General features: G+C 42.1%; 1 protein-coding gene across 8 annotated transcripts in view; it reads left to right on the top strand.

The window, feature by feature from the left end:
* Positions 1 to 12,221, top strand: part of gab1 (GRB2-associated binding protein 1) — a 194,961-nt gene that overhangs the window by 173,837 nt on the left and 8,903 nt on the right. For 7 of the 8 annotated variants that reach the window (XM_084005739.1, XM_084005745.1, XM_084005742.1 and 4 more), the window contains 5 exons: positions 4,551 to 4,679; positions 5,476 to 5,641; positions 8,390 to 8,615; positions 9,329 to 10,008; positions 11,664 to 11,758. In XM_084005739.1, coding sequence (XP_083861865.1) covers positions 4,551 to 4,679; positions 5,476 to 5,641; positions 8,390 to 8,615; positions 9,329 to 10,008; positions 11,664 to 11,758 — 1,296 coding nt within the window. Of the gene's footprint in view, positions 1 to 1,313; positions 1,444 to 4,550; positions 4,680 to 5,475; positions 5,642 to 8,389; positions 8,616 to 9,328; positions 10,009 to 11,663; positions 11,759 to 12,221 lie in introns of those variants that run through there. The other variant, XM_084005743.1, reaches the window with a different exon arrangement.

The raw sequence follows: 12,221 nt of genomic DNA, 5'->3' as shown, positions 1-12,221 counted from the left end.
TGGATTTCTTGCATGTTGCAGTGCCAAGTAGGACTTTACCCAAGTCTGATGTGGGAATGCAATGACTCATTTCATTCCTTAAATCTGGCAACGTGAAATATACGTTGAAATGTTAGCTATGCAGCCATAATAGATGAGATTTGTATAAGAATACACCGATGTCTTCGACGATACCGTCTATTTATGCCAGTCAGTGTCTAAAGGGAATAGTTCAACACTTATTATCACTCACATATTCACTACACCTGTCGTCCTTGCTGAGTGTTAGATAAGAGAATGATACCACAACAGTTGGCAACAAATGGGCATTTTCCAAGGGGTTAAATGGAGGACTTTTTCTTGGCCAGCTGCTCGATGTAGAGACAGACAAGAGCGTGATACCAACTTTTCGTCAAGAAAGAAATTTCACAAATGTAGAACTGCTCCTCTGAGAGTTATTTGGAGGTGCTTCTCCTCTTCCTTTTGTTATATTAAGTGATGGAATGGCTGTAAGGAGTAAACCCTTTTCTACAGACTGTTAGTGCATTCCTGTTTTATTACCCAGTACGTCCCACATTGTCGGGGCCTTCTGGGCTGTTATCAAAAATGTTTGATCTTTTTTATTTTTCCATTGTGAGAGCTTGAATGACCCAGTCTGTCATTCTGGCCAACCTTCATGCTTCAGATTAAGCTGGATAATGTGAGACGTCCTCGGTGAATGTGTAGTGGTTCATTACTAGTGGGTGACTGGTTTAGAGTGACTAGAAGCTTTAGAGTGATATGTCTTACAAACCACTGCCCTCAAGGGCTTTTGTATTTGATTGCATTAGATTTCATTTTCTCCCTGCTTACGCACTGTACCAACTTCTCGCCCCCACCGTTGCCTGTGTCATGCTCCAGTGATGTTGGGTCAGAAGGCCTCTGACGGCAACGTGACTCCACTCAGTTGGCATCTCCCCTCAACCCTCCCACCCTTCCTTCCCCTGTCATCTTCTTAGTCGGACCCTCAATGCCCTCTCTGTCTGGCCCCCATAGACTGTAGAGCCTGAGTGGGCGAATGGCGGGTGTCTTCCTGGTGTCTCACCCTATCAGAAGACACTAGGACGCTTGAAGCAAGGGGGGAGGGGGATAGAGAGAGGTTGGCTGGGACAGCTGCCATGCTAGGGGAGCCCCCACCATCTCAGTATCGTCCCATGCTGTCCCATTCCCAACCTTGGGGCAGTGAACAGTGGACTCCTCCAGGCTGAAGTGTGATTGTTGAGTGAGCTGAAAGGTTCACAATCAGTCGTGAGATTAAGGAAGACCTAGAATGGATGTATACGTTTCCTGCAGTCATTTAGTACTGTAACCTCACTTGGACCAGTTGGGATTTAGCCATTAATTCAACACTGGCCACAATGGAATATACCAAACAAAAAGCAGGACAAGATGCCTCGTCATGTTCTCCATGAGCCTTGACAGGAGGTATGTAATTGTGGACACTCAATTTTATGGACATTGGGTTCAGAACTCTGTTGTGGTTTGTGTTCTGTCATATTCATATTGACTTGAAGAGATGTGTTGACTTTCTATTGTCAGTGTTGCTTTCAGCTCATTTATTCTCAGTGAATGCTGAGTCAAGTTTGCTTCATCAAGTCAAGGGAAATGCAGTTGACAAAGTTAGATTTCTGCTAGATACTCCTAGCGTTGCATCCTCAAGTAAAACCCAAGTCCAACTGCAAATTATCAAATGCTAATATAAATGAGTATCAGTTTCTTCAGCTGAACTGTAGATTTGATAAGCGCAGACACATTCGCACATTAGGAAAAAAACAGCATGTTGTCTCACTACAAGTGCCTGTTCTGCCACTGTGCTGACCACTTCAGGCTGCAGTGCATCTCACTAATACGCTTTAAATCTGCCTGCATTGGTTCACAAATATGATGGGAGGTAGAGGAGAAATCTAATTACTGACCAGCTGCACGCAAATGTGGATTTTTACAGCAACCGGGTTATTGCACTGCATGCAAATGGTGTTGTCTGACTTCCTGCCTTAACCTGATTCCTTCCACTTTCCTGAAGTCTTGCGTGCATATAAACGTAGTCAGGGTCTGTAGGCATGACAACTAAGGATGTCTCTGTGTTATATTGTCATGTGTGTATCGTTCTATACGTTTTGTATTTTATGCACGTGTCTGGTGCTGTATCAAGTGGTATAAAACGGTGCAAGTGTGCATGATTGCGTATGGGGAAAGCTGTGTGAAAGTCCACAGATGGAGGAGAGATGCTCAAGCTACCACCAGCTTGTCATCCTTGGATAACAACATGCAGAAACAGTGGATGCAGATTCTCCTTCTTATAACCACTGCTTATAGCTCTGGTTAACATCCTGTTTCCTGGGCATTTACTATTTGATTTTCATATTGGACTTTTTTGTGAGCATAGTTTAAATGATCTTTTATAACATAATTGAATCCAAGCAATATATACAAATATTACATTACAATATTAATGACTCGAAATGTAATATTTCATTATAATGGAAGCTATCAGTTGTTGTTTTCAGTCAGAGTTTTTGATCCCGCACCTCTCCACTTTGTCTTGTTTAGTCTTAAATGTAAGTAACCATGACTGTGAAGCAGTCTTGCTAAACAGGACTCACTTGCCTCTGTCTTCAGCATGTACAACTTACCCACTTGTCAACTTCTCGCCCTGGGCGGGCCTGGCCTTGCTGTAACCCAAGCTCTTGGTCCTTCTGTTCCCCACAGGGTAACTTGACCCAAGAGTGCTTTGTCATGTGCTAGAGAGAGAGGTTCCCCCTCCAAACCCAGCATCTTTGTCCGACCGGCACAACACAGACACACCAGCGTTGTTTTTGACAACATTCACTTGAGCTTTTACTCTTTGGTTTTGAAGTGGGTCTGCCTGAAAGGATGCACGTTTAATAGGTTTAAGCCTCGTTTGGACTCTGTAGGTTTGTTTGTGATTATATAATACAGTCATTTTGAACTACAGTCTGTGAAACAAGTGCTGCACATGTGTGCAAAATATGTCGGTGTGGGATGTGAATAGTGTTTGTATTATTTGCTGTTTTGGTGCTTTTGGCCATGTGATTCTAGTGTGTCTGTATGCTCACAGTTTAAAATCCGGGGGCTTTTCAGGTCTGTGAGTTGTTTCTGCGTCCTGTTTGTGGAGGGAAAGGTCTGATGCTCATCATGCAGTCTCAGTCAGGGTGCTTGGCCCACTAACAAAGGCCACCCTGTGGATGGAAAAACAGCTAAGGGATGAAAAACCCCCCCACACCCACAGCATTGTTAATACAGTCAAAATCTTACCCCAAAACAACAACAACAAAGCTTCAGTTTGCATTCCTCACACTGCGTTGGTATGCTTCCTGATCCGTCTCATCTCTGTGGTGGCTGTTTGTGTACTGGATCTTGTCTATCAGTTGAAACTCATATTTCAAAGCAGCACTGGGAACGTTTCTGGCATTTAATTGATTGATTTCTTTTCTAGTACTGCACTATTCGCTTGGTGAAACTTGTGCAACGTGTCCATACATACTTGCCCGATTTTAAGGGGAGTGAATCATTATTTTGATGACTCTCTTTATGATACAATCTCAGGCAAGTCTTGCTAGTATTTGGTGGGGAGGTTTTTGAAAAACAGCTTGTTCTAAAACTAAACCTTCAGCCTCCTTCCTGCAATGAATTGGCAAAATCCAGAGTTTGTGACCTTGAGTCTGCATTTAAATGAATCACTGCTGGATATATTCTCTAAATATAACTACAAACACCATGAGGAGGAAAACACAATCGAGAAGTAGAGCAGTGTCAGTATAGTGCCAAAATGAATCTGCCTCTGGCTTTGTGTTTATTTCTGAAGGCCTGAAGACTTCTCACTCCCTGACCCTTTTCCTTTAAACAACATGACAAATGATACGACTGCTCTGCATGATACGTAAACAAGTTCTGAAGCTGTATGGGTTGTCTTTTCTGAAAGCTCATGAGTAAAATAGCTCTGCATTTTGAATTACAGTGGCACAGGGACTTTTTAATAATTCAGGAAGTATCGCTGATGTATTAAATTATCCCAGATAAGGAAAGTGGTGTCTCATTGTCTGTCTCCTTAATGTACTACAAGAAAATGATTCATTATTGAATTGTCCTCTTTGTATGTACACAGATGAAGTCATACAGCTGTATGCGTCTGTATTTTCTTTTTTTTTAAACCTTTGTCTGCTTTGTGGTGTCTTTTTCTCACAGACCAACACATCCCATTTGAAAAAGAACATACCCAATTGCCTGTTTCTCTTTTGGTTATTCACCCCAATGAGGGTGCTAGACCAAACTATGTGGCTTTTGTTCTGGTTATCCCAGACACATATTTCTGGTTACGGGCCTCTTTCCTTTTGGCCCTGAGTATTCTTTCAGTGGGGGCAGTGCAGCTGGTGGAGAATGCACACAGAGATGCAAGCTATGCTAGGACGGATTGGCTAAACTGGAAAAATAAAGCATTTGGCCAGTGGTCAGTCAGGAATGGAGCAGTCATTGTGAGAACGCACATAACCTTTGGCCTCATTTCTCTGCAGGCATGGAAGAAGCGGTGGTTTGTTCTTCGCAGTGGCCGTCTGACAGGCGACCCAGACGTATTGGAGTATTACAAGAATGACCACGCCAAGAAGCCCATCCGCGTGATTGATCTCAACTTGTGTGAGCAGGTACGGTTCCTCATTGAGTCCAATTTTTACCTAATTACAGTCTATGTCATCCATCCGTTTTACATTACGTCGTTGGCCAAGAGTCTGGGGAATTGTTGTTTCCTTTTTTTCTAAATGAATGATAATCTGTAATAGATTAAACCTATCAATATGTAGATGTGGGCCAATCCAATGAAATATGTATATCTGCCAATATTTTTTTATCACCCACATTTCAGCTGCTGGCCGAAGGGAGGACAACTAGAGAAGCACTGTTTATGTTTAATGTGCTGCTCTGCTCATATTAAATATATAATAGGAAGAACAGAGAAAATCCTCACATTGGTCTTTGCCTGGGGCCTCCAAATGACTAAAACCACCTCCAGGGGGGTTACATTGATAATGGATAACATTTAAGCAGCTCTTTTCCATTTCGAAATAAATGACAAACTTTTAAAAACCTGTGCTGATATTTTGTAAATACTCAACTTTGACATGTAGTGATTTTTGTGGAAAACACGCTTGGAGTTTTTTTTAGGTGGCACTTAATAGAGTTGCAGCTAATTTACATTTTAATAAAATGTCAGGAAATAGTGAAAATCCCTGTTACATTATTATAAAGCCCATAGCGATGTCTTCAAAAAACAGCTGCTGACAAGTTTTCTGCCGATCAACAAATCGATGAGTCAGCTAATTATTTCAGCTTCACTACTTATCCATTCTGTAGCTTTCTCTTTGATGGACTGTAAACATTCACTCATCTGTTTTTCTTCGTGTCTGATGCCATGTCACCTAGACCCGTTTGTTCTTGCTTCAGGTGGATGCTGGGCTGACGTTCAACAAGAAGGACTTGGAGCACAGCTTCATATTCGACATCAAGACCATTGACCGTGTCTTCTACCTGGTGGCTGACACTGAAGAAGAGATGAATAAGTGGGTTCGCTGCATCTGCGACATCTGTGGCTTCAACCCCACTGATGATGGTAAGGATTGGCATTCGATAATTAACCACACGTCACTGCTGCCCGACATCAGCATTGATTCAACCTGTTCAAGGCACATTTGAGATTGTAGGATTTCGAGAAATCGTCCACGGATATCCTCACCTGATGATGATGATGCTGCTACAAAAGTTACCAGCACGTTTAATATCTAAAAAAAAAGGACTTAATTCACAGGACATAAAAAATATTACTTACCAGACTTGTCGCTCTACAGCAATGAGTGCGTATGTTAATACAGTTTTAATCTTCTCATGCGCCAACACCTCGTTGTGAACCTATTAATTTAGATACATTATAGACTGGTTAGAGGAAAAAGCCAGATGTGTAGCATTACAAAATTAGCAATCAAATGTCCAGCAAGCTATTTGATTGGCTTTTCTTATTTCATGCCGCTGTTGATGCCTTTGAAATATCTGCCCCTCCCTCCCTCTCTCTCTTTGAAGGAGGTAGGTGAACCAACAGAATATGCCAGAAGGTCTCTATTCAGATTAGTTCTCAGCCAAGAGCTAATGATCCATGTGTTGTTTTGAGTATCACGTTGCCCCCAATACTGTATAATCAAAGCATTGTGTGCAGGTCGGCCTCTTTTGTTCTTTCCTTCTTATCTGGTTCTCATTCTCTCTCATTTGCATCCCCCCCCAATTAAATATGTCAGCATTTTAGTGTGATGAGAACTCATTTACTGTATCGCGTCACTAAGAGTCTTTTTAGGAAGAAGAATTTACTTTTCATATCTGGAAGGAGAGTCACTGATTATACCGCTTCAAGGTTGTCTTCTCCACAGTAGTACGACTATGCCTCCACCTCTGTAACATAGCGAGTGTTGCAGGGCAATCCTGATAACCAACATTCATGGCAACTCTTCAACACAATTATTGAAACAAGTTGTTAAAATCCCAATGTGCAAGCAAACCGTCAGCGCATTCAAGGAGAAACTGGGTCTAAAGATAAATATCCTTTCAGATAGCGTTCCTCACCATTTTTATTACAAAAGAATGTCCTTGGCTCTCCCTTTTGCGCTCGCTTGCTCTCCTCTTCGTGTGAGACACAATCCCAGTCTTCTGTCATGTGTGACCATGCTAGAGTGCTGGCCAGATATCAGAGGAGGGAACATTCGGAGGGCTCTGATATATGATGGAGGAGGTATAGATGAGTATGAGCAGAGGGGACTTCCCTTTTTCTGTATGAATTTTGGTTGAAACAACAAGTGGGTAAAAGGGAAGAAGACAGCAAAGTAAGAAATGGCTTGTGTAAGAGAATGGAAAATGAAATGAAAAAGGATAAAAAAATAGAAAGATATGGGATGAATACAGATATGCCATTTCACCAAGCATACACATCAGCCATCTTGGCTTTCAGTGCAATGCAACAATTAGCTCGACATGAAGGTTTTGAAAAGGACTTTGGCATTTGTGTGATGAAGCAGAGACCTTGAGGAAATGCTGTCTGAGAAAAAGATAGATTCTGAAGGCAAACACTATCGTCAGACTGTTCACAGACAAACTAAGCTTTTAGGTGTGTTTCCTGCACATATTTTGATGGGAAAAGATGGATGAAAATACAAATATATGATGGTGTTTTTGTATAAATCCACAGCAAAGACTGGAGTGTACTTCAACGTGATATTAGCTGTCAGTGGCCGTGTTATTTATGGGATCTTGTCACACATACACATTTCACATGTCACACACACACATCATGTCCTTCCCCTCAAGCTGGACAGTGTACTGCATTTGAAAAGGTTTGATTTCCCTGTGGAAATCCACCCTAGACTGAAGTGAGCTTAGAGGTTCTTGTGGCTGGTTGGATCTGTTAAGAAGGGCGGAACCAAAACACTGGCGCTAGCTAACAGCTTTAAAGAGATATATGAGATCCGTCCTTGATTTGTTGACTCTACACACATCCGCCGCTCAGGTTCAGATATTATAAAGATGTAAAGTTGATTTAGTCAGACAGTCTGATGGCTATAGACTGTTACATTGGAATTAGGTTGCTAGGAAACAGCTTGGGTCCAAGTTTACTCAGCCAGAGTTGACATTGGCAAACACAGCTTGCTGTTTACTTTCTGGCTAATATCAGTTGCAGGAGCAGGGCCTGGCTCCCTTGAGCGACTGGGGGTTCAGTAGGAGCCATGAGTTAACTAAAATACAACAATGCAGTTATAATCCAACATTAGGCCCATAAAAGGACCAACTCAAATGTAGTAAAATCGGTATAGGAAGTCACGCACACTAAAATGAGGCCAATATGTCCACGTGATTGAATGAAATCTATCTAGAAATGAAATGGATCAGCCTGATGCTTTACATGTGAATGCGATGTTCTAATGTGTGGGTTGTGCTGGCCTGATTAATTACCACAAAGCCACTGAACACTGTGTGAGTCCAACAGTCATTCACTGACATCTGCTGAGCCGAGTCTGACAGATCTTTTGTCATCAATTGAATTACTTAGAGTCACTTACAGATTATAGTCCAAACAACGACGTCACTCATTCATTTCATGGCCTTCCTTGTGCAAAATGGCACCCCTGAAGGTTAAGGCTTGATTCCATTAAAGGGTGTTGTGTTCTTCTGTCGTGAGTTGAGGTGATCATTGATGCGGTGGCAGTGCCCCCACCTCCCCTATAGTCATGTTTGGAAGACTTGTATTGTATGTTTTGATGTACTGAAGGAGATACAGACTCAAGAGGAATTAACCCCAACCTTTCTTGGTTCTTTTCCGTAGAGGCAGCAAAAGCTGCTCACCAGTCGGTCATCGGAGGCCTGGTGGTGGACACCCCGCCACACCCAGCTCTGGGTAATATTGTGGGTCCAGCAGCAGTGCTGTCCAGTGTGCCCCCTCCATACCAGCCGGTCAGTGTACGACACCTGGACTCTCAGTCCAGTTCAGAGGAGCCCCAGGATTACCTGTGGCTTGTCAACTGCGAGAGCAAAAAGCCTGAACCCAACAGGTGAGTTTGTTTGTGTCGGCGTGTGCTGACTATATGTATAGTGTCCACTTCGCTGGAGCGCTACACTGTGACATAAGCTTCTCTCTGTTTATTTTTCCAACCCATTTATTCTTTCTGTGCATTTCATCTGTACTGCCACTCTCGTCCTTGTCTCCGCTGTGTGTCGTGTAGCTCAGTGCAGCTTCACTCTCCATTGGAGGGAGACCAGGAGTATTTGCTCCTGGAGGAGTGTGAGAGCAAGACTCTTCCTCCTCAGGCTAGTCTGTGAGTGGCCAGCCATCCAGCTGGAACCGCCTGCTTGTGTGGTGTGCTACACATGTATTAACAACAAATAAAAGACAGCTCAACGGAGAGACAACAAACACGTCGCTGTTCTGTAGATTCTCATGGCTTGCAAGATGATTATTAGTATATTTGAAGTGTTTGAACCTTTTGCATCCAGCCCTCCTCGTAGATCAGAACAGACTGATTTGTACTTAACATCACACTATTGATTGTATGTTGAAAGCAGCATTTACTCAACATCTACTGAAAAAAGAGATGCTAATACGGCTCCAGGTACCAAAGATCACGTGTGTGTATAACGTTATGTTACTAACCATGGCTTGCAAACAGTGCTGTGAAGGCTTACCATGACTGTGTGGATTTCTTAGCTCCTCTAAATCAGTTGTGGATATATAATTCTCTGGTGTGTATGTGTGTTGTCGTCTTAGAGCCCATGCGGAGTGTTCAAAGTCTACTTCTTCAGAGACGGACCTGAATGACAACCTCCCCTCTCACCGCACGCCCACATCCTCCACCTCCTCGGCCAAACACACCTCGCACAACGGCTTTTTCCCACAGCACCCGGCGCCTGCTTCCGCCTCTTCCATCTACGACTCGCCTCCATCGCGCGGTGCCTCATTATCAACCGACGCCGGCCTTTACCACCTCCCTCGCAGCTACTCCCAGGACACTGTGCTGCTTCCAAAGTCGGCCTCCTCCCCGTCGGCCCATCCAGACAGCGGGGATGGCTCCGAGCTCTATGTCTTCAACACACCGTCACGGAAGCCTTCAATGGAGTCACAGATTCGTAACCTTTCCATCAGTTATGATATTCCACCTACACCTGGCGCAAACTGTACCTACCAGGTGCCCCGCACTTTGTCAGCGTCGACAGGAGGCTCAGAGGGAGGGGGAGATGTAGTACCACCTCCCAGACCACCCAAACCTTCGCTCAGTTCCACCTCAGGACCCCCACCTCCCCCTGCTGAGCGCTCACCTACGGACACCTATTTTGTGCCTCGCTCGGCGTCAGAGACGGACGGAAACTACTGTGTACCTACTAGTGCTGGGAACAAGGCTTTACGCAGCAACACTATTGGCACTGTGGACTGTTCACGCCTCCGAAAAGGTTTGTGTCGATGCAAGATTTCCTATGCATTGGAAAACCACTATAAAAGTGGAATATTTATATCAAAATGTAATGTTTTAATAGGATACACACATTTACAGAGCTACTTTCCTCTATAACATTTTTAAAGAGCCTTTAACGCAGTGATATTTTTCATCCTTATTTATTTGATGGATGATAAGAGACATCACTGGAGCTCTTGGCATGTTTTCTTCTAGCTCCAAACACTATTTTTGCCATAACTCTTGAAATTGTCAAAACGCTTAGATGACCTGAAGATAGAGCAGACAGTTTTCAGATATATTTAGCCTCTTGGCGATCAAAGGCCTTACATTTTATGGGCCTTGATAATGGTTCTATGTGGCAATTCCAATCATATATCATACTCATATATCATATATCCTCAGGTGTGGACAAATACATGCTTTAAGTTGCAACATTGAAGACACAGATATCTTCGGCCTTCTCTGTTGTAGATATAGTTTGCTATACCGTCATTAACCTTGAGAGTGTTGCTGCTACATCTGACAAGACACAATACATGTAATGTACATTGTATTTATTAATGTAGGGATTTACAAGCCAATGTAAAATAATGGCAATTCCTGTACACCATCATCACTTCCATTGTGTAACAAATCAAGAGAAGAATCTACTAATATATGACGAATCAGAGCAACAGAACAGAAGATCTTCTGTGTAGACGAGATGCATTTTGTATTGACAGTTGAGTAAAATTAGAAAATAAAGAAGATCTAATAATAAAGTGTTACATTTATAGCACAGATCTTGAATCCATATACAGCATACTTTGTAGGAAAGCTTAAAATAGACAGAACACAACATTCTGGTGAGAACAGAGAAACTTTTGACATAAGTATGGACACAACAAAATCTATTCTTTCACTGCCTCATCCCCCTTGTGGTGACAAATGAAATTTCAGAAGTATAAATGGCAAGATTATTGTTAACAGTGACCCAAGAGAGTCCAAAGTCTTTGGTGAAATTCGGTAGTCAGCCCTTATCGGTGCAATTTGCCTTACGTTGATGACAAATAAACAGGCCAGGGTGAAAATACACGGCAAAGAACCACTGAATTGGTGAATTATTTATACCCTAATAGTGTAGGATTTCATCTGAACCATTTGTATTTTTTCCAATTTGGGGGCACAGTCTTTAAGAGAAATGTCCTTTCTTTTTGCTTCCCTGTCATGGTCTTTCCCTACTTAGTCTTATTCTACTGACACTAATTTGCCTCACAAGGTTTTCCTAGCACTGCTGTGGTTCTTGTGACCGTAAGTGAAATGCATTAGCGCCTGCATTAGAGCCTAATAGGAATGCAAGAAAAACAGCAATTATGTGCGTCACAGTAGAGTCATTACATACTGTAGCCACTGAGCTCTATCCTACTGAATAATATAATCGTTTCAGAATCATGAAAACACATACGCATTTATTTTAACTAGACCTCTGTTGTTATAGCATAAATGGCCTTGAAATTCAGCATATAGCGTTGGTATGGGTAAATATAATGTGCAGTATTGTTCATTTTCTGATAAAAAAAAAATACATTGAGAGTTAAATATCTACTTTGATAAAGTTGCAGTAAATTGAAATCATTTTCAAGTCATTTTATTTGTTTGTTATGTTTGCAGATTTTGGATCCCAGGACTGCTATGACATTCCTAGATCATTCCCTTCTGAGAAAAGCTGCTCATTTGACTTCAATGAAAGCTTCAACAGCTATTTTGTGAGTGTTGTTCCAAGGTTTACTGGTTTATGAGTTCCAAGTAGCAGCTGACTGCTTAAAGATGAGTGTCTGTATTATGAATGTGGCTGTTTTGACTATTGTTTACTATAATTATTAATAGAAACATTACATTTTCTAATGTGCACTGAGAAAGTTTTAAGTAAAACCTTTTTGCTCATAACAAAGATTCAGAACTTTCTCAGCTTCTCCTAAAATACCCACGACTCACTGCAAACGCTGCATTCTCATCTGCGCTCCACAATGCAGAATAGCATCATGGGAGCAGTGATAAAAATATTCCTAGTGGCAGGGAAAGTCATCTACATATATTATTATATATTATGGTATTCTGTTTTTCTTTATTGCTGCCCAATAAATGCAGTGTGTCTGAGTTGCTTCTAAATGTTCCCTTTTTTTAGAAACATACAAGGGAGGGAAGGGTGTGCTCGTAAAGAAAAACATG

The sequence above is a fragment of the Eutrigla gurnardus genome, assembly GCF_963514095.1.
Source record: "Eutrigla gurnardus genome assembly, chromosome: 3".
NCBI lineage: Eukaryota > Metazoa > Chordata > Actinopteri > Perciformes > Triglidae > Eutrigla > Eutrigla gurnardus.
The sequence above is the reverse complement of the archived record's forward strand: the minus strand, read 5'-3'. Positions and strand labels throughout refer to the sequence as shown.